Source organism: Pristiophorus japonicus, chromosome 8 (assembly GCF_044704955.1).
Source record: "Pristiophorus japonicus isolate sPriJap1 chromosome 8, sPriJap1.hap1, whole genome shotgun sequence".
Lineage (NCBI taxonomy): Eukaryota > Metazoa > Chordata > Chondrichthyes > Pristiophoridae > Pristiophorus > Pristiophorus japonicus.
Genome location: NC_091984.1, coordinates 207,078,483 through 207,099,802, shown reverse-complemented (window position 1 = coordinate 207,099,802; position 21,320 = coordinate 207,078,483). Strand labels below are relative to the sequence as shown.

At 44.3% G+C, this 21,320-nt stretch overlaps 2 protein-coding genes across 2 annotated transcripts in view; one reads left to right on the top strand and one right to left on the bottom strand.

The window, feature by feature from the left end:
- cux2b (cut-like homeobox 2b) overlaps positions 1-8,718 on the bottom strand; it is a 299,039-nt gene extending 290,321 nt beyond the window's left edge. The window contains exon 1 of the mRNA XM_070887855.1: positions 8,634-8,718. Within this exon, the coding sequence (XP_070743956.1) occupies positions 8,634-8,696 (63 nt within the window). The 5' untranslated portion in view covers positions 8,697-8,718. The remainder of the gene's footprint in view (positions 1-8,633) is intronic.
- The window catches only part of LOC139268964 (myosin regulatory light chain 2, ventricular/cardiac muscle isoform), a 63,519-nt gene continuing 49,868 nt past the window's right edge, over positions 7,670-21,320 (top strand). The window contains exon 1 of the mRNA XM_070887861.1: positions 7,670-7,797. Coding sequence (XP_070743962.1) covers positions 7,744-7,797 — 54 coding nt within the window. The 5' untranslated portion in view covers positions 7,670-7,743. The remainder of the gene's footprint in view (positions 7,798-21,320) is intronic.

The following is a 21,320-nucleotide window of genomic DNA, read 5'->3' as shown; positions in this document are numbered from 1 at the left end:
TTACAACAGAGCATGGTTGTAATATAAAAAATGTTTACTATATTATAGATAAATACAAAGTATCACATACTAGGCAATGAGTGACATAAGGGCAAAATGAATGAAACAGAATTAGTAGAGGTGAGGCAATGAGGAATAAATTGCTGTGTTAAGTAGCAACAATAGTGGAATACAAGTTCCCCAAGACTATATAATGCACTGCTTGAACAAACTGTGTTCAATTTGGATCACCAATCACAAAAGGGATGCGCAAACACAGCAACAAGAATTATTCCAAGTGTAAAAGGGAGAACTATGGCATAGTCCCTGGGGCAAATCACACTTCAGTTTGAATTACACGTCCACTCAGTCACAGACACCAGCAAATAAAAATACCAGCCACTTAAAGGGATTTTCTTCCTCTCTCCTACTTCTTCCCTTTTTTCTCCTCCTCTCCTGAAGGCATTAAATCATGCTGGTGTACATTGCCTTCGGCATTCACAACGCCCAGACACCTCACAATGTGTCCCATCCTTCATGCATGTGTAACTAACCCTGTCCTCACCCAACATTATCACACACACACACACACACACACATATCTTCCAGCAAAGGGACATTAGAAAGACCAAAGGAGGAGGAATCTTTCTGCTTATGCACCAATTTGGGGATCCTAAGACATGTGTAGCACCCATACCACTGCCCAGGCTTAGATCAGTTAATCCAGCATAAAATGGGGTACTCCTGAACCATCGGGGGAGCCCTCTCAAGACAATCTTCAACTTGATGAGTAACTGTAAACTACTGAAGTCATGTTTTTTTTATCTCTACAAGTCGGCTTTGAATCCAGTCTAAGCCAGTGCTGTCCAATAGCCACAAGTCACATGTGGCTAACTGGGAGTCCAGATGTAGCGAATCGGATTTCTGATCAGTAAATAAAACATAAGTAATAGACAACGCTGTTGAGCATGTGATCACAATACTCCTATTTGCACAGCCTATGAATGCGTATTTTAACTGTTTTTGCATATGTTGGTTAAAATGAAAATCAGGTGTGCAATTTTTTTTGATCATTGAGTGCTTTACTTCCTTGGTTGTTAAATGGTGGTAAATGTTTGCTAATTATATATACACACACGTGAAGTACCTTTACCTGAGTGTATGTAAGGCGTGTTCTATTAAAATTATTGCATGTGCTAAAACAGTCGCCGTAGCTACTCCTGTGGCTAGTCAGCAATTTCTATTAGACAATATTGGTTTAAGTGAATGATCCAAAAGTTTCCTTTCTTAGCTGAAAGGGTCTCAAGTGAAAGGAGCCCGATCAGTCTTAATTCAGAATTTAGCGGATACAACACAAAAACTATCCCAAATTAGGCACTGAACTGGCAGTCTTATTTACAGGTGGAAAGTGTGGGAAACAGAAAGGTCAGACAAATTCAGTTCTTCAGACAATGGAGTGAAGGTACATTGTTTGAGCAGTGGAAGAGAACGGTATACTGAAACATACTGTACTTTGCCTGACCTTACAAAGTGCTGATGTGGACACTGAATAAAGTGAGAAAATATTAATTCCCAGCAATAACCTCACTCACCTTCATAAACTCAACATTTGCAAAAAGAGACACAACTTAACAAACAACTGAAAGGAGTAGCAGGAAACAGTTTGTTACTCTTTATTACATGGTTTTCAGCACATTGCAAACAGAATATACTTTTAATAAATGACTGGAATGCTGTTTTGTTTTGAATTCTAAATGTTATGCAGTCCACTTTTCTCAATGAGATGAAAGCAGCATACCCAGTTACCACAGCGCATCAGAGGTCCAATGTGAGAGAATGATATTTAGAATTAACAACGCAGCCAGTTCTCAATCTGGCCCGTGCCATCGTGGGGACATGCCACGTGAAGAAAAATAAATAAGGTATTGCAGTTATTCCTGGAATAAATTCCAATTACACCTGAAGTACTATCCTCCTACCCCATCCGTCTTAAAAGTTATCACATTCCAGGGCGATATAAACGATCAAACAGAATATACTTTTAATAAATGACTGGAATGCTGTTTTGTTTTGAATTCTAAATGTTATGCAGTCCACTTTTCTCAATGAGATGAAAGCAGCATACCCAGTTACCACAGTGCATCAGAGGTCCAATGTGAGAGAATGATATTTAGAATTAACAACGCAGCCAGTTCTCAATCTGGCCCGTGCCATCGTGGGGACATGCCACGTGAAGAAAAATAAATAAGGTATTGCAGTTATTCCTGGAATAAATTCCAATTACACCTGAAGTACTATCCTCCTACCCCATCCGTCTTAAAAGTTATCACATTCCAGGGCGATATAAACGATCACGCTATGAAGACATCGCAATGATACTTTCTTCAGAATAGTTGGCAAATCAACCCGAGACGAGGCAATATTGTGCTTCTCTGTTCCCAACTGTCACCTCAGTCCGCCACCCATATAGAACATTGCATATTAATATTTAGAAATCCCACCAACAGATTACAACATTAATTCACATTAGATACATGTTTTGACATCAATACATGGGATCTACAGCTAGAATTTCAAGCTGAACACCAAGATCCAGACAGCCACTCGCTGGTAGCTCAGTGAGTAGCTCAAATTATACAGGCCAGGAAGATCCCTGGTTTGAGCCCTGATTTGTACGGTTAGCTGATCTTTGCTAGGGAGGCAGTAGGGATAAATTTGGCCTAGGTTAGGAAAGAGGGCAGGATGAATATAAATGGGGTGGGGTTCCTGTTTGATACCCAGTTGTAATGTATTTGCTTCATGGGTTCTTTGCTTAAGAATTCATAGCAACACATTGTTAATAAATCAACTAGTTCGTAATAGCAAAGGTTTAACAATCACAATACACATTACCAGTCCATCCACTAGGCTCACAACTGCATACCTCATCGTGGATGAACTAGACTCAACTGACTGGGGTTTTATTGAGTCTTGTGAACATTATGTAACTGGCTAAGCCATTCACAATGCAACAGCTCTACAACTATTTTGCAGAAAACAAATAATCAAGTACCCCCTGATTAAAGGGGGAGGAGGGGCACACTCCAAAATCTTTTCAAGTGGACCCTTTTTTTCTCCTTTTTTTTGAGGCACTAAAACATAAATTATACAAGTGCCCCCTGGCTAAAAGGGGGGGGGGCACTAAAACCGACAACTTAAACAAATTAAACTTTAGACATTAAAATCAAATTATAATTTGGTTGCCAGGGGTGATGATGCACTCCAGTCCCTCCGGCGCCCACCTACAACACCTGTGAGCATCCTCACAGGTGCATAGATTACACCAGTGACTCTGCTGGAAGTACATGTGTGGACATCAGGCGATGACATCATTGAGCTGTGATTCCCCCTTAACCCCAATGACTAGCCTGTCAAAACTCAACGATAAAATTAAATATAAATAAGAGCTACTTGGGCTTCCCCATGAAGAGATAGAGAAAATAAATGAGAAAAAAAAGGAACATTCAAGCAAAAATTAATACAGAAATTCAGACAACCTTCTGGGTGTCAGCTTTGGCTCAGTGGTACCACTCTCACCTCTGAGTCAGAAGGTTGTGGATTCAAACTTCATGAACACATGATCTAGGCTGACACTTCAGTGAAGTACTGAGGGAGTGCTGAACGGTAATGGGTGCCATCTATCAGATGGGATGTTAAAGCAAAGTGCCGTCTACCCTCTCAAGTGGACATAAAAGATCCTATGGCACTATTCGAAGAGCAGGGGAGTTCTCCTGGTGTCCTGGCCAACATTTATCCCTCAACCAACACCTAAAACAAATGATCTGGTGGTTTATTTCACTGCTGTTTGTGGAACCTGTGTTTCCTACATTACAACAATGTTACTACATTTCAAAAGTATTTTATTGGCTGTAAAGCCCATTGGGATGTCCTTGAAAAAGTGCTATATAAATGCAAGTTCTTTCTCTATTTCTTTCTTTCCCCAACACTCCAATCATGCAAAACACAACAAAGTCCTGACACACACAATCACATTATCTTGCACTACTGCACAACAGAGTCCAATAAAGTAACTACAAACTTATTTTTACAAGATTACTCGACATTCAAGTAATTACTTGATATTTTTAAACAAAAAAAACCAACAGCCTGCATGCATTTCAAAAATGGCTATTGTATACACAACAACAACTTGTATTTATATAGCACAGGTAACATAGTAAAACGCCCCAAGATGCTTCGCAGGAGTGTTATAAGATAAAACAAATAAATTTGACACCGAGCCACAAAAAAAGAAATTACAGCAGATGATCAAAAGCTTGGTCAAAGAGGTAGGTTTTAAGGACGTCTTAAAGGAGGAAAGAAAAGTAGAGAAGCGGAGAGGTTTAGGGAGGGAGTTCCAGAGCTTGGGGCTAAGGCAGCTGAAGGCACGGCCTCCAATGGTTGAACAGTACGCAGTGTACTTGTTGGCAATGTGGCGAGGTGTATGCTTTTTATTACACACTGCAGCAGGCTTACAATTTATTACATCCTGTTTAATCATCTAATAAACACCATCACATTGTGCATATTTAGTTAATATAAATAACATTCAAGTCAAAAGACTTCTTTTGAAATGGTGTCCTTTCATTTCACAGATTCATAAATAGAAAAATATTGACATCAAATTAACAAATCCTCTGGCTGTTTTCTGTGCAAGACCATCAAATTATTTTTAGGCAGTGGAGGGAATGATCTTTGGTGCTGGGGATGGCACAAGTTTCCACTTTGGAGACCCGGTGATAGTATTAAGCACTCTCAGATCAGATGTAGCACTTTCTGATGCAGAGTAAAGCTCCCTCAATTCTGATCTAAACATGTGTCTTAATCACAATTTAACAGTCGTTGCATTTCCAAAGTAATTAATTGTGCGAAATGCATTGAGACATTTTGACTGTAGTTTTTTTTTTTTTAAAAAGAGCGCCACTGCCAAACCATTATGACATTTTTATTTCCCACATCATTCGTATGGGCTCTCTGACTATCAGTTTAGTACCAAATAATGGGAAGTTATGGGCTATGGTCCATGTCCACTGGAACCGGGCTACAACTGCCATAAGTTATTTCAGAGAGAACCCTTATAAAAGTGGCCAGATCTCAGAAGTAAAGAACAATTCTCTAATGCACTGTACCACATTTTGCCTTTGCTTTTTTTTCTAATAACTGGAAATTTTAAATTTGAAGAGGTTAATGGGTACATTCACTCCAGAATTTAGTTCACCCCAAAGCAAAATTAATTAATAAAAATACATTAAAAAGTTTATTACTTTCAAACGGTGATGAATCCCATTTGCGTGCATTAGTAGATCTGTGCTTAGACGGGAAGGGAGGAGAATTTTCCCTCTCTCCAGAGTACAGTAATCTGTCTTTTAGCAATGTCACAATTTCTCTTGTTAATTGATCCCATCAATCTCTTCAGGTAAAGCCATTGCTTCTCTGTAACCAACCTATACTCTGACTTTGACATTTATGTGGTAAACCATCAATCACTAGTGAAGGGAGTTAGAAAAGTTAAGACACAGAAAACTTTTTTACATTCACACCTCTCTATCTTACACTTCATTCCTCACTGACTTGCCCGATCAATGAATAAATTTGATCTGTTTAATTAATACTGATGTGTTTTTAGTCAAATAGTGTTTTTCTACTCATTAAAAAAAATATTTACTTGAAGTATTTGCAGCTCTTTTGAGCTACAAACTTTAAAAATCACAGTATCACCATAAATGCAGCAGATCTGCTTCATAGTTAATGCCTCATCACTGCACGCCATTGGCAGTGATGCTTCAGTAATGAGTTACAACAGTTATTTTAAAGCTCCAAAAGTTAAATACTGAAGGCTAAAGGAACCCCTCAGATTCAAAATGATCACCAGATGGCAATGTCTGTGTACAGGGATGGGAGACAGAGACCACCATTGTCCTGTTCCATCCTATAAATCGTTGTGCAATTCAGAAAATAAATATGTCAGATACACTTCTACTGTTCAATGCTGGCCCACGTTAGCTGTACAAAATCTGTTGCCCTTCATGATTAAGTTGATTAGACAACATTTCAGCTAAAACCATTAATAATTCCAATACATCTTGGTTGACGTATTTTTAAAAAATATCTTCGGTCTCGAACAGCAGCTCAGTTGGTAAATGTACCACCAGAATAAAGCTGAGTCATATAGATCAAGGATATTCCAGGTTTGACCCCTGGGCTGTGCAGACTTAGCTGGATTTAGCTCGAGCAAAAGTGGGTTCACTGCAATCGGCTCAATGTCTCTTGGTTAAGCAGAGGTTTAAAGAAAAGACAGCCAGGACTCCCACTCCTGCTTATCATCCAGCAACACCTGCTGGAAGATGTGTGTGTCTGGACATTGGGTGAAGACAGGCTCAGACCTGACTGTGGTGCCCCCCATGGTCAACATGCCTGTTGTCACTCACTTCTGGGCTGGTGCATGAAGAATGAATAAAGTGCCTGATTGCCAGAGAACTATATCCCAGAAATGATCAGCACCTTCAGGAAAAGGCAGGAGAGAGGGAGGGGGAGGGGGGAGGGAAAGATAAACATCTTATAAATATTTAATTCGTAAATGATCCAATCTGTCTTTTATTTTAAATGTGACCTGTAATTTAAATGCAGAACAGCGCATTTTGCTTTGGAATTATTTGGGTGTTTTTTGACTTTTGGAATCTATAGTCCCACCTCCCAAGAAGAAATAATTCCCCGCCTACAAAGTCTTTAAAGCTCGAGAAAATGATACAGTATACCCCGGAAACCAAAACTTACTGAAATAACTTTTCTTGTGACACAACCGCGGTGAGAAAAATCTAAAAATACTCTTCTGAAAAAAGATTCTAAAACAGTTACTTGCAAATTATAAATCAATCTGTGAAAAATAAGATAGGTTAAATTCTGTGATTCTCACTTCCCAAATATCCTCAGTCTTTCCGCGTACTAATGTGACTCTCACAGATTTCGCAAGACGGGAGGGTGGGGAGGAGAGAAACCGACTGATTCGACAGCAAGTGTTAACACAGATTCAAAACCTGTACTCCCGAATGGATGGCGGTCGTACTAATCGTGTCAGTTCACCTGCTGTCTGGGTAAACAATTGTCTCCAACTCGACAAGACATGTAAGCTCAGACAAATAAAAGAATTGTTGGGAGCTCGCAGGCTCGCTTTCCGAGAGGGCAGCGGGCCGGCAAGGTCACCTTTAATCCCCCCATCGAGGGGCGGCGCCATCAGATCTGGCCTGGCCAAGGCGACACTAGCGCTCACTTCACAGCTCAAGACATCCAGAACATCCCCAATAAAACAACACCGCAGCACAACAGCTGGGGACGAATCAGCCAACAACAGAGAGAGAAAAACATTAAAAAGACCACACATCTACATCCAGCATCTCAGTCCGAAAAGTCATAGGACCATCACTAATCTCATGTCCAGGGCTCCAGGTAGCCCAGGGCAATTTTCCCTCCCCCCCGCCGCCTTTCATTTCTTTGAAATGTTCTTGTCATTTCCTATGTAACAGAACATCAATCATACAGAGCCCTGGTGTCTCCGAGTGCTCGAGTCTGATTTACACAACATTAGGAAGCGAATACAATTACACCGCCAAGATGAACTATCCAATTCTGCAGATATTTACCAAATACCAGGAGCAGTGCAGGCAATTGTCTGTTGTTAAGTTACATTCACTGGCACCGGGACGCTCAAGATCGCAAATTAGCCTAAAGATGTTATCACGGCCGTCCTTTGTATTGTATTTCAGCAAACATACTGCAGCTAATGTAAGTGATTGCTACATTAAATGTCATTAACTGAACTAACAAAAAAAATCCCGAACTACATTTTCGAGTCAATTTCCTCATCTCTCTTGGCGATTACAGTCCAACCCGAAAAAATAACTAATAGCAGTTTTTAAAAAAAAATACAAAGTTATCTAATTAATCCGCCACAGAAGTTATATTACAACCACTGCGATGCTGCTGCTTGACCTCCGTGTCTAGAAATAAAAGTCCGGTCCAACATTAGTAGCAAACACATCGCAAAATCATAAGTATGAGGTACGAGAGGATAAAAAGTTAATCAACATTTAAAGGAATACACTTAAAAACCGACGATCTGCTGATCTTAAGCCAGAGCTTACAGTCAAAAAAATAAGCAAGGCAAAGCGAGCAAGCCAAGCGATGTGACCAGGCTAATTTCCAGAATCCAATGTAGAGAGCCGTGTATCTCATCGAATGATCACCCTTTCCTATTTGTTTGATTATTTTTTTAAAAATGAAGCTATTTCCCTAAATATAATAAACTCGCGACAGCCGCTAAAACTGCATGAATCACTTGTACTTTCTGTGTGTGTGTGTGGGCAGGCAGCCTCTTGCGAAGTGGCCGGCAGGAGCGGGGACGGCGGCGGTGCGCAGCCCGAGTGCAGCACCATGTTGGCTGCGCTGCTGATCGATGATTGAACTGAACAAAGGCAGGGATCAATTTCTAATACGTATCAATCGGGAGCGGTGAATTTCCTCTCGCCAAGTGCCGCTAAAAGCCCGATTCGGCCCCTCGCCCGTGCAGGAGCCACTCTCACCACTCATACTGGGTGGAAAGGTGGAGGTTTGTCACTAACCTGGAGCCGCCGTAGATCAAATTTCTTCCAATATTGAAACATCGATCCCACATTGGCGGCCATCTTGGGGGATATTGAAGCGATATTTTCTCTTTATTTTTTTTTTCTGTCGGCTCCACTAAATATCCGGGCTGGATTCCCGCCTCAACTGGCCACTTAAAAGAATACACAGAAAATGCAACTAAAAACAACGCGAAGAACTCGACGGCTGAAGCCACGCCGCCGGTCCCGGCTCCTGGGCGATCTGTTTAAAGAAAAAGTCTTTCTGGGTTGTTTTTTTTGTTGAACTTCACTTCAATTTTCCGCCGAGCGGAGAATGCACTTGATTTTGATCAGATTATCACACCGGCAAAGTGAACAATTATCAGGGTGGGCGGGTCATATAAAATCTGAGCAAATTACAGCATCTTCCCCAATATTGCACAGGGGGCTACATACATTTTATATATTATATATATAAATGCCAAATGCAATTTTCTGATATTGAACTTTTCAATCTTAGTTGCTGTGTACAGAAAATGCACGGACTGCAGAATCTCGCTTTATTAATTATAAGGATACAACTTTGAAGATTAATCCCTTTTTTATCGAGTCTTGTGTCACTTTCCTGCTGCCCTGTGCTACAGTTTCGGATGTTTCTTCCAAACGGCCCCCGACCACATTCTTTAATATATGATTTAAATAAGTGACTGGTTTACACGGACCCATACTATTTGGGCAAATTGCAGGAGTGGAAGACGATTTTACTGTAACAGGGGTAACTTTATCACAACTAATGTCTGATCTGTCCACAAGGGCTGAGACAGCGAATGGGAGCTGCAACCAACCAGCCGCTCCGGCCCTCAGGATCGAAAGTACCATGTGGCTTCAGCAACCTTTAGCCCTCAGCCCTGGGACGCCAGGCAGTGACTTCCCAAGTTTTATTAAGTTTGTTTTCGGTTTTATTAACACATTTTCTAAGAGACACGACGCAATTAAAAAAAAAAATACTACAGGAAAATAAAGAGACATCCAGATCCTGGTCATTACTGATGAGTGCAATTCCTTTCGTGCCACTTTCATGCTATTGCGGCGACTTGAAAGGTTGTAAATTCCAGCTGCAAATTGCCTTCCGTTGCGCAACCGGCTTTTATCTGTAGACGGTGTTATATCACGGACCACCCACACACTCCGGCTCGCTCATGTCTCGCAGCACGCTGAATAGTCAGGCAGACTGCAATTTTTTGTTGTAAATTTACGGTGCAATCCGGTTCCATCCCAATGAGTTCCGGTTGCCTGTACCGGAATTGGGTACAGAGCTGCAGCATTGACCTGATGGCAGCTGTTACAATGTTAGTTTTTAGGTGTATCGACTTTAACTGTTTCTTTATACTTTAGAATGAAGAGTTTAAACTTTCTTCGAAGCGATTAGTTTATTGGATGAGGAGAAGCAGGAAGGGCAGAGGCACCAATTTAAAGTTGCCCCCGCCCCCCGCTAAGTGGCGCTCTCCCGTCTCCTCCTCCCCCTCCCGCCCACATGCCGGCATAAGTATTCAAGGGAGAGTCAGGGAACATGCTTCGTTGGAACATTTGTCAACTTGACGTGTCCTGCTTAATTTTAGAACACGATTCGACGTTATAGGTGATACATTTTTACGATAGCGAGAAACATTTTGATCATTTTTTCTGAGGCTGGGCACTAGTGCCTTTAAAGAGATATTGAGGGTTCATCACTTTACATTGTGCGACTCCATAATTGTTTTACTGCTAGTTAAAACTATAATTTTAATAAACAATTCCAGTAATATTCTATTGACATAGTCAGTGTTATTGTACATTTTTGACCAGTTGCAGCCAACCTTATGCATAAAAAACTCACTCCATACAATTTCAAACATGTAAAGTAAGCAATTAAATTCCCATATTTTCCAGAGGCTGTTACCCAACACATTAAAATATTCTTGCTGCTCAGCTTTCTTCACGTGTGCAAATACTGAAAGTGACGTGTCTGCAGTTGCAAGCGTGTAGTGGCTGATGCATTGTGACTGGTGCTTATGTTAGCAAGTAAAGCCATGCTATATAATCACCCCAGTAACAGTTCTGTTCCTGGTGAATCTATCAAAGTACAGTCTACCCCCACCCCAAGTGAACTATCCTCTTCAATAAAATAAGGTTTGTGTCCCCCCCAAAAAAACTAATTCTGAGTCTACATCTACAAGGACAGCTGTGGCTCAGTGGGTACCACACTAGTCTTTGAGTCAGAAGGTTGTGGGTTCAAGTCCCACTCCAGGAATTTGATCACATAAATCTAGGCTGATACTCCAGTACAGTGCTGAGGGAGGGCTGTACTGTTGGATGTGCCGTCTGCCCTCTCAGGTGGACATAAAAGATCCCATGGAAATATTTCGAAGAAGAACAGGGGAGTTATCCCCAGTGTTCTGGCCAATATTTATCCCTCAATCAACATAACAAAAACAGATTATCTGATCATTATCACATTGCTGTTTGTGGGGAGTTTACTGTGCACAAGTTGGCTGCCACGTTTCCCACATTACGACACTCCAAAAGTACTTCATTGGCTGTAAAGCACTTTGAGATGTCTGGTGGTCATGAAAGGCGCTATATAAATGCAAGTCTTTTTTTAAACTTAACTCTAAATCTAACCCTAGTCCTTTTTTTAAAGAGTTCACAGTGCATATTTTATGCAAACAGGGCCCAAATGCCACATAGTGCATTAGGTTCCATGGTCAATGTCATGCACATGTACATTTCTCAGCTGACATTTTTGCTCAGTTTCAGAATTGCCAACCACTGATTGTGCCAGCAGCAACTTACACAATTACATGTACCTACGCTCATGAGTGTATAGAACAAAAATCAGCTCAACTGACGACACATTGAAAGAAAGTTCTTGGAGCATATTTTCAATTTGAGCAATGAGGATTAGCCACTCGTTTTAGAAATTGGTTGATTTTCATCTCCAATGATTGCAATGGAAATAAAATTTGTCTGATTTCTATAACAGCCAGCCAATCTGTAGGACTAGTTTTACACTCAAGGGGCAAGTGGAAAATCCATCCATCCATGCTCTAGTCCTGATAATCAAAGAACTTGAGTTAAAGAGTTAATATTGCCCACCCAAGAAATCAGGAGATAGATTTAATATTACAATTTAAGCTGTTTTAACAGCTGTGCCAACACTTCTACATTTTTCCCTTTGTTACATTCCTTGGGGGCTGAATTTCCTCTCTGGTTACACCGTTCCCCACCCCTTTTTGCATCTGCCAAAAATTCTGCTTGTAACAGGGTGTGGTGCATAATATGTGCCCGAGCAACACTGGGTGTAAGGGATATTTGTGTGGCCAGTGTTGCTAAGGATTTTAATTTTAACAAGCAGTAGCATGATCAATCATATTACCTGCATTCAACATTTTGGGGCACTTCAAAGGAACAGAATTGTTGGGGAGGGACTGCAGACCCACTTATGCTATGACCAGCGGCTGCAGTAATATTCTTCCCCAGCTCAGACGGATACCCAGTTGGGCTGCAAGTGGCATTTGTACTTGCCTAAAATATTTAAATACCCAGACCCTGAAAAATGAGCCACGAGCAGGCAGATGTTTTGACTCTGCCTATTCCGCAAGTACAATTTGAAAGGAGAAAGGATGGTACTGACACTGTTTTTTCTCGGGGGTGGGGGGGGGGCGCTGTGGTTGGGGGGTGGGAAGAGGGGCGGGGTGCTGGAATCATCTTTTGTGTACAACATAATGTGGAGGCTGTAGTGTATGAATAAAGAGTCTGACCAGATACTGTGAGCTCAAAGTAAAGTGTGACCGTAGTCTTTTATTACAGGTCTCCAGAGTGCCTCTCCAGCCTGTGAGGCCTCCTTAAGTACAGGTGCTCCCAAGGGATTGTGGGATCCCTTGGGACTCCAGGGAATGAGCCCTCTGGTGGTTAAACAAGGTATTTACAGGTTTACATATATAACAACACTCCCCCCCCCCCAAAGTCAATAGTGTAACTATCTACAATGTGAGTCGATCTGGGGCCTTCCTTTCCCTGGTTGATCGTCTCGGTGCAAATGCTGGTTTTGGTGAGTCGTTTGTTGGGCCCTCACTGGGTTGCGGTGCAGCTGGCCTTGCTGGGCTGCCTGGTGTGGTGAGTCCTGCTGGGCTGCTGCGGGTGATGGATTCTTCTTCGTGGTCAACCACTGTGTCGGTTGCCACTGGTGTGTGTGTTGGAGGGTCAAAAAAGGTAGGGTCTAATGTGGGTTGCTCTGGATAGTCCGTGAATCTGAGTTTGGTTTGGTCCAAGTGTTTCCTGGAGATGAGTCCATTTGAAAGTTTGACCCGAAACACCCATCTCCCCTCTTTGGCCACGACAGTGCCGGGAAGCCACTTGGGACCTTGTTCATAGTTCAACACAAATACAGGATCATTAATCTCAATTTCACGTGACACATTTGCGCTATCATGATATGTACTTTGTTGAAACCACCTGCTCTCGACCTGTTCATGTAGATCAAGGTTGACTAACGAGAGCCTTGTCTTAAGTGCCCTTTTCATGAGCAGTTCAGCCGGTGGAATCCCAGTGAGTGAGTGGGGTAACTAAGCAGGACTCGGGATAGGCGAGTCTGCAGTGAGCCTTCAGTTACCCTCTTCAAGCTCTGCTTGATTGTTTGCACTGCTCTCTCTGCCTGACTATTGGATGTTGGTTTCAACAGAGCAGATGTGACATGTTTGATCCCATTGCGGGTCATGAACTTTTTGAACTCGGCACTGGTGAAACATGGCCCGTTGTCACTCAAAAGAACATCAGGCAGGCCGTGAGTGGCAAACGTGACCCGCAGGCTTTCAGTGGTGGCAGCGGACGTGCTTGTCGACAGTATCTCACATTCAATCCATTTGGAGTACGCATCTACAACCACTAGGAACATTTTTCCCAACAACGGGCTGCATAGTCAACATGGACTCTAGACCGCGGTTTGGAGGGCCAAGACCATAAATTTAGTGGCGCCTCCCTGGGTGCATTGCTTAACTGTGAACATGTATTACATTTGTGCATGCAGGACTCTAAGTCCTCATCGATACCAGGCCACCACACGTGGGATCTGGCTATCGCTTTCATCATTACAATGCCTGGGTGGGTACTGTGGAGATCACTAATGAAAGTGTCCCTGCCCTTTTTTGGTACCACTACCCGATTACCCCACAGAAGGCAGTCTGCCTGTAAAGACATTTAATCTTTGCGCCGCTGGTACGGCTTTATTTCTTCCTGCATTTCTAATGGGACACTGGACCAGCTCCCGTGAAGCATACAGTTTTTTACTAAGGACAGTAAGGGGTCCTGGCTCGTCCAGGTTCTAATCTGTCGAGCGATAACGGGTGATTGCTCACTCTCGAATGCTTCCATTATCATAACTAAATATGCGGGCTGTGCCATTTCCACCGCCGTGGTGGGCAATGGCAGCCTACTGAGAGCATCGGCAGTTTTCTGTGCCTGGCCTGTGGCAGATGGCGTAGTTGTATGCAGACAACGTGAGCGCCCATCTTGGGATGCGGGGCGATGTATTCGTATTTATCCCCTTACTTTCCAAAAAGAGGGACATCAGTGGCTTATGGTCAGTTTCCAATTCAAATTTGAGCCCAAACAGATATTGATGCATTTTCTTTATCACATAAACACACACTAACGCTTCTTTTTCAATCGTGCTGTAGGCTCTCTCAGCCTTAGACAGACTTCTGGATGCATAGGCAACCGGTTGCAATTTCCCAGATTCACTAGCTTGTTGCAATACACACCCGACCCCATATGATGACGCATCACATGCTAGTACCAAACGCTTACATGGATCATACAACACAAGCAATTTGTTTCAGCATAAGTTTTCTAGCTTTTACAAAGGCATTTTCTTGGCTTTTACCCCATACCTATTCATCTCCTTTATGCAGTAAAGCATGCAGTGGTTCTAACAGTGTGCTGAGACCTGATAAGAAGTTACCAAAGTAGTTCAGGAGTCCTAGAAATGACCACAGCTCCGTTATGTTCTGTGGCCTCGGTGCGTTCTCGATTACCTCCATCTTCGAATCGGTGGGCCTGATTCCGTCCGCCGCAATTCTTCTCCCCAGGAAATCCACTTCAGGCACCAGAAAAATGCACTTCGAGCATTTTAACCTGAGCTCTACGTGATTAAGCCGACTAAGAACCTCCTCCAGCTTCTGCAGATGCTCGACTGTGTCCCGACCTGTAACCAAGATATCGTCCTGGAAGACCACGGTGCGCGGGACCGACTTCAGTAAGCTTTCCATGTTTCTCTGCAATATCGCCGCGGCTGATTGAATCCCAAATGGGCATCTGTTGAAAAAGAAGGGACCTTTGTACGTGTTGATGCAGGTGAGGCCCTTCAATGATTCCTCCAGATCCTGCGTCATGTAGGCCGAGGTCAAGTCCAGCTTCGTGAACCCGCCAGCGTCGCAAAAAGGTCGTCTGCCTTTGGTAGTGGGTATTGATCCTGCAGGTAGAAACGATTGATCGTTACTTTGTACTATTCACAGATTCCGACGGTGCCATCTCCCTTGAGGACTGGAACAATCGGACTGGCCCACTCGTTGAATTCGATCGGTGAAATGATGTCCTCTCGTTGCAGCCGGTCAGGCTCGATCTCCACCCTCTCTCTCATCATGCACGATACTGCTTTCACCTTGTGATGGACTTAGGTGGATCTGCACTTTTGTTCCTTGGAACTTCCCAATGCCTGGTTCGAACAGCGAGGGGAACTTGTTTAGGACCTGGGCACATGAAGTGTCGTCGACGGGCGAGAGCGCTCGGACGTCATCCCATTTCCAGCGTATCTTCCCCAGCCAGCTCCTGCTGAGCAGCGTGGGGCCATCGCCCGGTACCTCCTAGAGTGGTAAATTGTGCACCGCTCCATCGTAGGAGACCTTTACAGTAGCACTGCTGATTACGGGAATCAGTTTCTTTGTGTAAGTTCTTAGTTTCGTGCAAATGGGAGTCAGGACTGTCCTTGAGGCCTTGCTGCACCACAATTTATCGAAAGTCTTTTTGCTCATAATGGACTGGCTCGCGCCCGTGTCCAGCTCCATTGACACCTGGAGTTGATTTAATTCAACCTTCAGCATTATCGGGGGAAACTTTGTGGTAAATGTGTGCACCCCATATACTTCTGCCTCTTCGGTCTGAGGCTCTGGTTCGTCGTGATCCACCGTGGATCTGTCCTCCTCTGCAACATGGTGGTTTGCAGGATTAGCAGTGTTTACAGCTCGCCTGCACATACGTTGGAGATGTCCCACTGTGCCACAGCCCTTGCAAACATATCCTTTGAAGCGGCATGAATGGAAGCGATGATTACCCCTGCAGCGCCAACAAGGTGTTAATGGCCTAGCGTTCATCATCCTTGATGGTGGACTCTGAGACATCTGCGGACGTGCAGCCGCAGACATGTGAGGCCTGCCCTGTATGTTACGCTTCAAAAACGATGTTACTTTGTTCACAGTATTTGTAGCAGCACTCGTGTGCTGAGAGATTTGTTTGGTATTGTCACTGGTGGCGATGAACGCCTGGGTTATCACTATGGCTTTACTCAAGGTTGGGGTCTCTACAGTCAAAAGTTTTTGAAGTATTACTTCATGGCCAATGCCAAGTACAAAGAAGTCCCTGAGCATGTGTTCCAAATGTCCTTCAAATTCGCAATGTCCTGCAAGGCGTCTTAGCTCGACGAAATAGCTCACCACTTCCTGGCCTTCAGACCTTTTGCACGTGTAGAACCAGTACCTCGCCATCAGAACGCTTGGACTGGAGTGTAGTTAATGTAACACCACTTTTTTAAAAAGGAGGGAGAGAGAAAATGGGGAATTATACCTGACATCGGTAGTGGGGAAAATTTTGGAATCAATTATTAAAGATGAAACAGCAGCGCATTTGGAAAGCAGTCACAGGATCGGTCCAAGTCAGCATGAATTTATGAAAGGGAAATCATGCTTGACAAATCTTCTAGAATTTTTGGAGGATGTAACTAGTAGAGTGGACAAGGGAGAACCAGTGGGTGTGGTGTATTTGGACTTTCAAAAAGCTTTTGACAAGGTCCCACACAAGAGATTGGTGTGCAAAATCAAAGCACATGGTATTGGGGGTAATGTATTGACGAGGATAGAGAACTAGTTGGCAGACAGGAAGCAGAGAATCGGGATAAATGGGTCCTTTTCAGAATGGCAGGCAGTGACTAGTGGGGTGCCGCAGGGCTCAGTGCTGGGACCCCAGCTATTTACAATATACATCAATGATTTAGATGAAGGAATTGAGTGTTATATCTCCAGGTTGGCAGATGACACTAAACTGGGTGGCAGTGTGAGCTGTGAGGAGGATGCTAAGAGGCTGCAGAGTGACTTGGACAGGTTAGGTGAGTGGGCAAATGCATGGCAGATGCAGTATAATGTGGATAAATGTGAGGTTATCCACTTTGGTGGCAAAAACACAAAGGCAGAATATTATCTGAATGGCGGCAGATTAGGAAAAAGGGAGATGCAACGAGACCTGGGTGTCACGGTACATTAGTCATTGAAAGTTGGCATGCAGGTACAACAGGCATTGAAGAAGGCAAATGGCATGTTGGCCTTCATAGCTAGGGGATTTGAGTATAGGAGCAGGGAGATGTTACTGCATTTGTATAGGGCCTTAGTGAGGCCTCACCTGGAATATTGTGTTCAATTTTGGTCTCCTAATCTGAGGAAGGACGTTCCTGCTATTGAGGGAGTGCAGCAAAGGTTCACCAGACTGATTCCCGGGATGGCAGGACTGACATGTGAGAAAAGACTGGATTGATGGAGTTTAGATGGATGAGAGGGGATCTCATAGAAACATATAAAATTCTGACGGGACTGGACAAGGTAGATGCAGAAAGAATGTTCCCGATGTTGGAGAAGTCCAGAACCAGGGTACATAGTCTAAGGATAAGGGCTAAGCCATTTAGAACTGAGATGAGGAGAAACTTCTTCACTCAGAGAGTTGTTAACCTGTGGAATTCTCTACCGCAGAGAGTTGCTGAAGCCAGTTCGTTAGATATATTCAAGAGGGAGTTAGATATGGCCCTTATGGCTAAAGGGTTCAAGGAGTATGGAGAGAAAGCAGGAAAGGGGTGCTGAGGTGAATGATCTGCCATAATCTTATTGAATGGTGGTACAGGCTCGAAGGGCCGAGTGGCCTACTCCTGCACCTATTTTCTATGTTTCTATGTTTCTTTCCTTTGGGTTAAGATGCTCCCGGACCAGTGTGTACAAATCATCATATGATTTCTCTGTGCGTTTTGCTGGAGCAAGCAGATTTTTCATGAGGCCATTGTAAGGGGTTCTCAGGGAATGTTGTTGTGCCTTGGGTGTCTCTCTCTGGGCTTCTGCCCTCACAGCTTATGCCTGGCCGGTGAGGTACCCTGAGTGCTGCAAGAGCATCCCTGGAGAGAATGTGTCCACAGCTTATGAAGGGGGTTTTGAGACTCATGCGTCCCCACAACTTATGCCTAGCCTGTGAGGCACCTGTGAGTGTCAAACACTCCGAACCCCTTCTTCCCTAGCCTGTGACACACAGTTGAGTGTTTTCGAAGCGCTCCTGGCTTCCCTTATAGTGTTCTGACATAAGACTCACGATCAGGAGATGTAATACAATAGAACTGAGACAAGGTGATTCCAAGAGGAACTTAGGCTTCCAATTTATTTGACAAGGTGTATCTCAACAAACAGCAATACACCAACAAAACAATCCCCCTAAATCCCACTAAACGGACACAACGAAAATCTTTACACAAGTTTAGCAGTACAATGCCCAACCTCCCACCTTTCCTGGCCTAACTGAGTTGGGAGTTCCAGGGACCAGAGGTTATACTCACTATTGTGCCTTCTGCAGTCTGGTGGTTTGTTTCTTCTATCTTCGGTGTCTTCGGACACTGGTTTTCCTTCAGTGTCAAGAGGCTTGCTGGTTGTTGGATCACGAGGTCAGGGAACCACACACAATGCGTCAGAAACCCCTTTTTATAGCCAGATTATCCAGTCCGCCTCTCCTGCTGAAATCGATCCTTTCCATTGGTGGGCTTTGTGATTTTGAAAAATGCAGCAGATTTAGATTATTGCGGGTTTTTTTCCACTGATGTTAACCTACTCAAGGTTTGAGTGGGTGTTGATTGGGTTGGTCTCCTGTAGCCATTGTGTTAGCTCTTGGGTTGTTTGGGTTCCCTAGTTTTCTGAAGGTCTGCATAATGTCCCTCCAATTCAGGTTTTCTAACCTACTCAAGGTTTGAGTAGGGGTTGATTGGGTTGGCCTCCTGTAGCCATTGTGTAGGCCCTTGGTTTGTTTTGGGTTCCCTAGTTTTCTGAAGGTCTGCATAATTTCCTTCCATAGTGTAAACATGGGGAAGACAATAGCCCGATAATGGCTGTGAGTCAGTCCCACAGTTTTCGAGCAAGTGCTCTCCCATTGGCTTGAAAACCCCATGCTTCGGGCTGACTCTGTCCCACCATTGGCCCTCCGGTGTCCTCCCCCGTCCAATCACTGCTCTGCCAAGGTCAAACCATCTCGATTTCAATTCACAGCACAGACCGATCCCACAGCCCTTTTCCTTCTGGGTAAAATGAGGGGGTTTTCGTCCTCCCCTACATAATCCCCCATCTGACACAGTCAGACACCACTCGAGTGTGTCAAAGTTCAGGGTGGTGTGAAAACCCTAGGTCTCCCAAATTGCCCAACTTTCCCCAGTTTAACTCTAAACTGATCCCGTCAAAATATATCGTAATTCCTTTTAACACGGTACAAAACACAGAATCCAACAGGTTACAATATACGACAGCAATATACATATATGTACTTAAGGTTACAGCAGCAATTGTACATTGAGTCTCATTTCAGTCTTAACCGCAAAACAAAGAAACCTGCCCTGCAAACTCCCCAGGGGCAATGTATGAAAACGCAGTCATCCCTGGGAATAACAAAACCGCCTAAGTGTCGCGGTCAAGCTTTGTTTACACGCCTTGAGTGTTTAGCAATGGCTCTCCTGTCTGTGTAGTAGCCTGAGGAACTGCTTTCTTTTTTCTTTTCTCCTGAGCTTACAGCTTGTAACTAGCAGATAAGCTACAATCAGGAGTTGGCCGATTACTAAGGCATGCGATCCCACCCGGATCCACGCAGGTATGTCTGCCCGTATTCCCAAATCCCACCATGCTGGGGGTTTAATCTGGGCAATCTCCCCTGCTAGAATTTCAGTTTTCTGCTCCATGGTGTAAAAATGTTTTTGAGACAAATCCACTGCCTGGAGGAGGGCTGTAAGTTTCTCAGGTAGTGGGGCAATGGGATAGCCAAAATGGGCGACATATTGTTGTAGGTGGCTGAGGTTGTTTTGTACCGTGAGGTGAATCATGGAAGGTTCAGGGATGGGTGTGATTCTGGTGTGTGCCACTTGAACCTCTGCCCTGGGTTTAAAGCAAAAGCTGCTGTACGGTATTGGACACCACCTTCCCGGTACGTGTTCATACCGTTGGGCACTTGTGGTGACACAATATGTCCCACCGCCTACATATGCTACCTGTGGAGGCATGTTGTTAGGGGCCATTACCTCCATTGTGCAATTGATAGGCTCTGCCCCAGCAGTGCTGAACCCGCATTGTGGCCTTGCTCCTGTGTTCCCCTGCTCCGACAACCCGAGAGGTCTGTACCTGTCACAGTGTGCTCCCACATTGTGACATAAGGTGGGACCTCTTGGAATCAAACATGCACCACTCCACGAATGAGTCCCACATTCTCCACTCGGTACAGGGGTGCTGGTCGTGGGGACGCCCCCATCACGGGCATCCTGACCACCACACCCATGATGGTATGGTTTGACTTTCCACAGTCCACCGGTGCCGGGTAGGCTTCCGACGCTACACGAAGTTGGCAAGGACTCAAAACATTATCATAAGGGTGCAGTGCTGCTAAGTGCTGGTTGTTGATCCAGGAGGGGACCTGTCCCTGTCTCAGATCCTCGAGGTTACTCAATCCCTCTCCCAGCAACCAGGCCCCATAGAGCACGCACACCTCATTTTGGGCGGCTTGATCGGAGGCGTTTCTATCCTCCCGAATCAAGGCGTTTACAGCCCTGGACTGTGCCTTCAATTGAGAGATAATCTCCTTTAAGTGAACTGTCATTGCCACCTCTTCGTGGAGCGCGGATCCCACTACGGTATTCTTGTCCCCTATGAAGCTGATTCTTTAACCCATTTATCTGGAGGGCCAGCTGCATGTTATCCAAACTGTTTCTGGCAGACGCCCGGGTGTTAAACCCTGGGAAAATGTCATTTAAAGTGCCACGCCTCTGCCTGCCCGGTTCGGCCCTATCCCACTGTTTATACAAGTCTGTCACTCTCACTCTGGAAGTGGCCACAGTGATCTCCGGGCAGGGGATGGAGGCCTCTCCGTAGGTAAAGTCCTTATGGTTGGAGTACTTGGAGTTCAATCCCAACCACCCAGGCCATCTCCCCTCGTGGGAGTAGGTGACCCGGCCATCCGTCGCCAGAGTCCCTTCTCCTGTGGTCACTGTCGGCGCTCTGCCCCCGGAGCATCCGAAAACCAGGGAGTCCTTGGTGTCCCCTCGGTGCTTGGTGCAGATCCTTAGCGATACCAGCATCACTAACGTACAGTAGGGAGGTGTTGACATCTGAAAGGCAAGAAGAA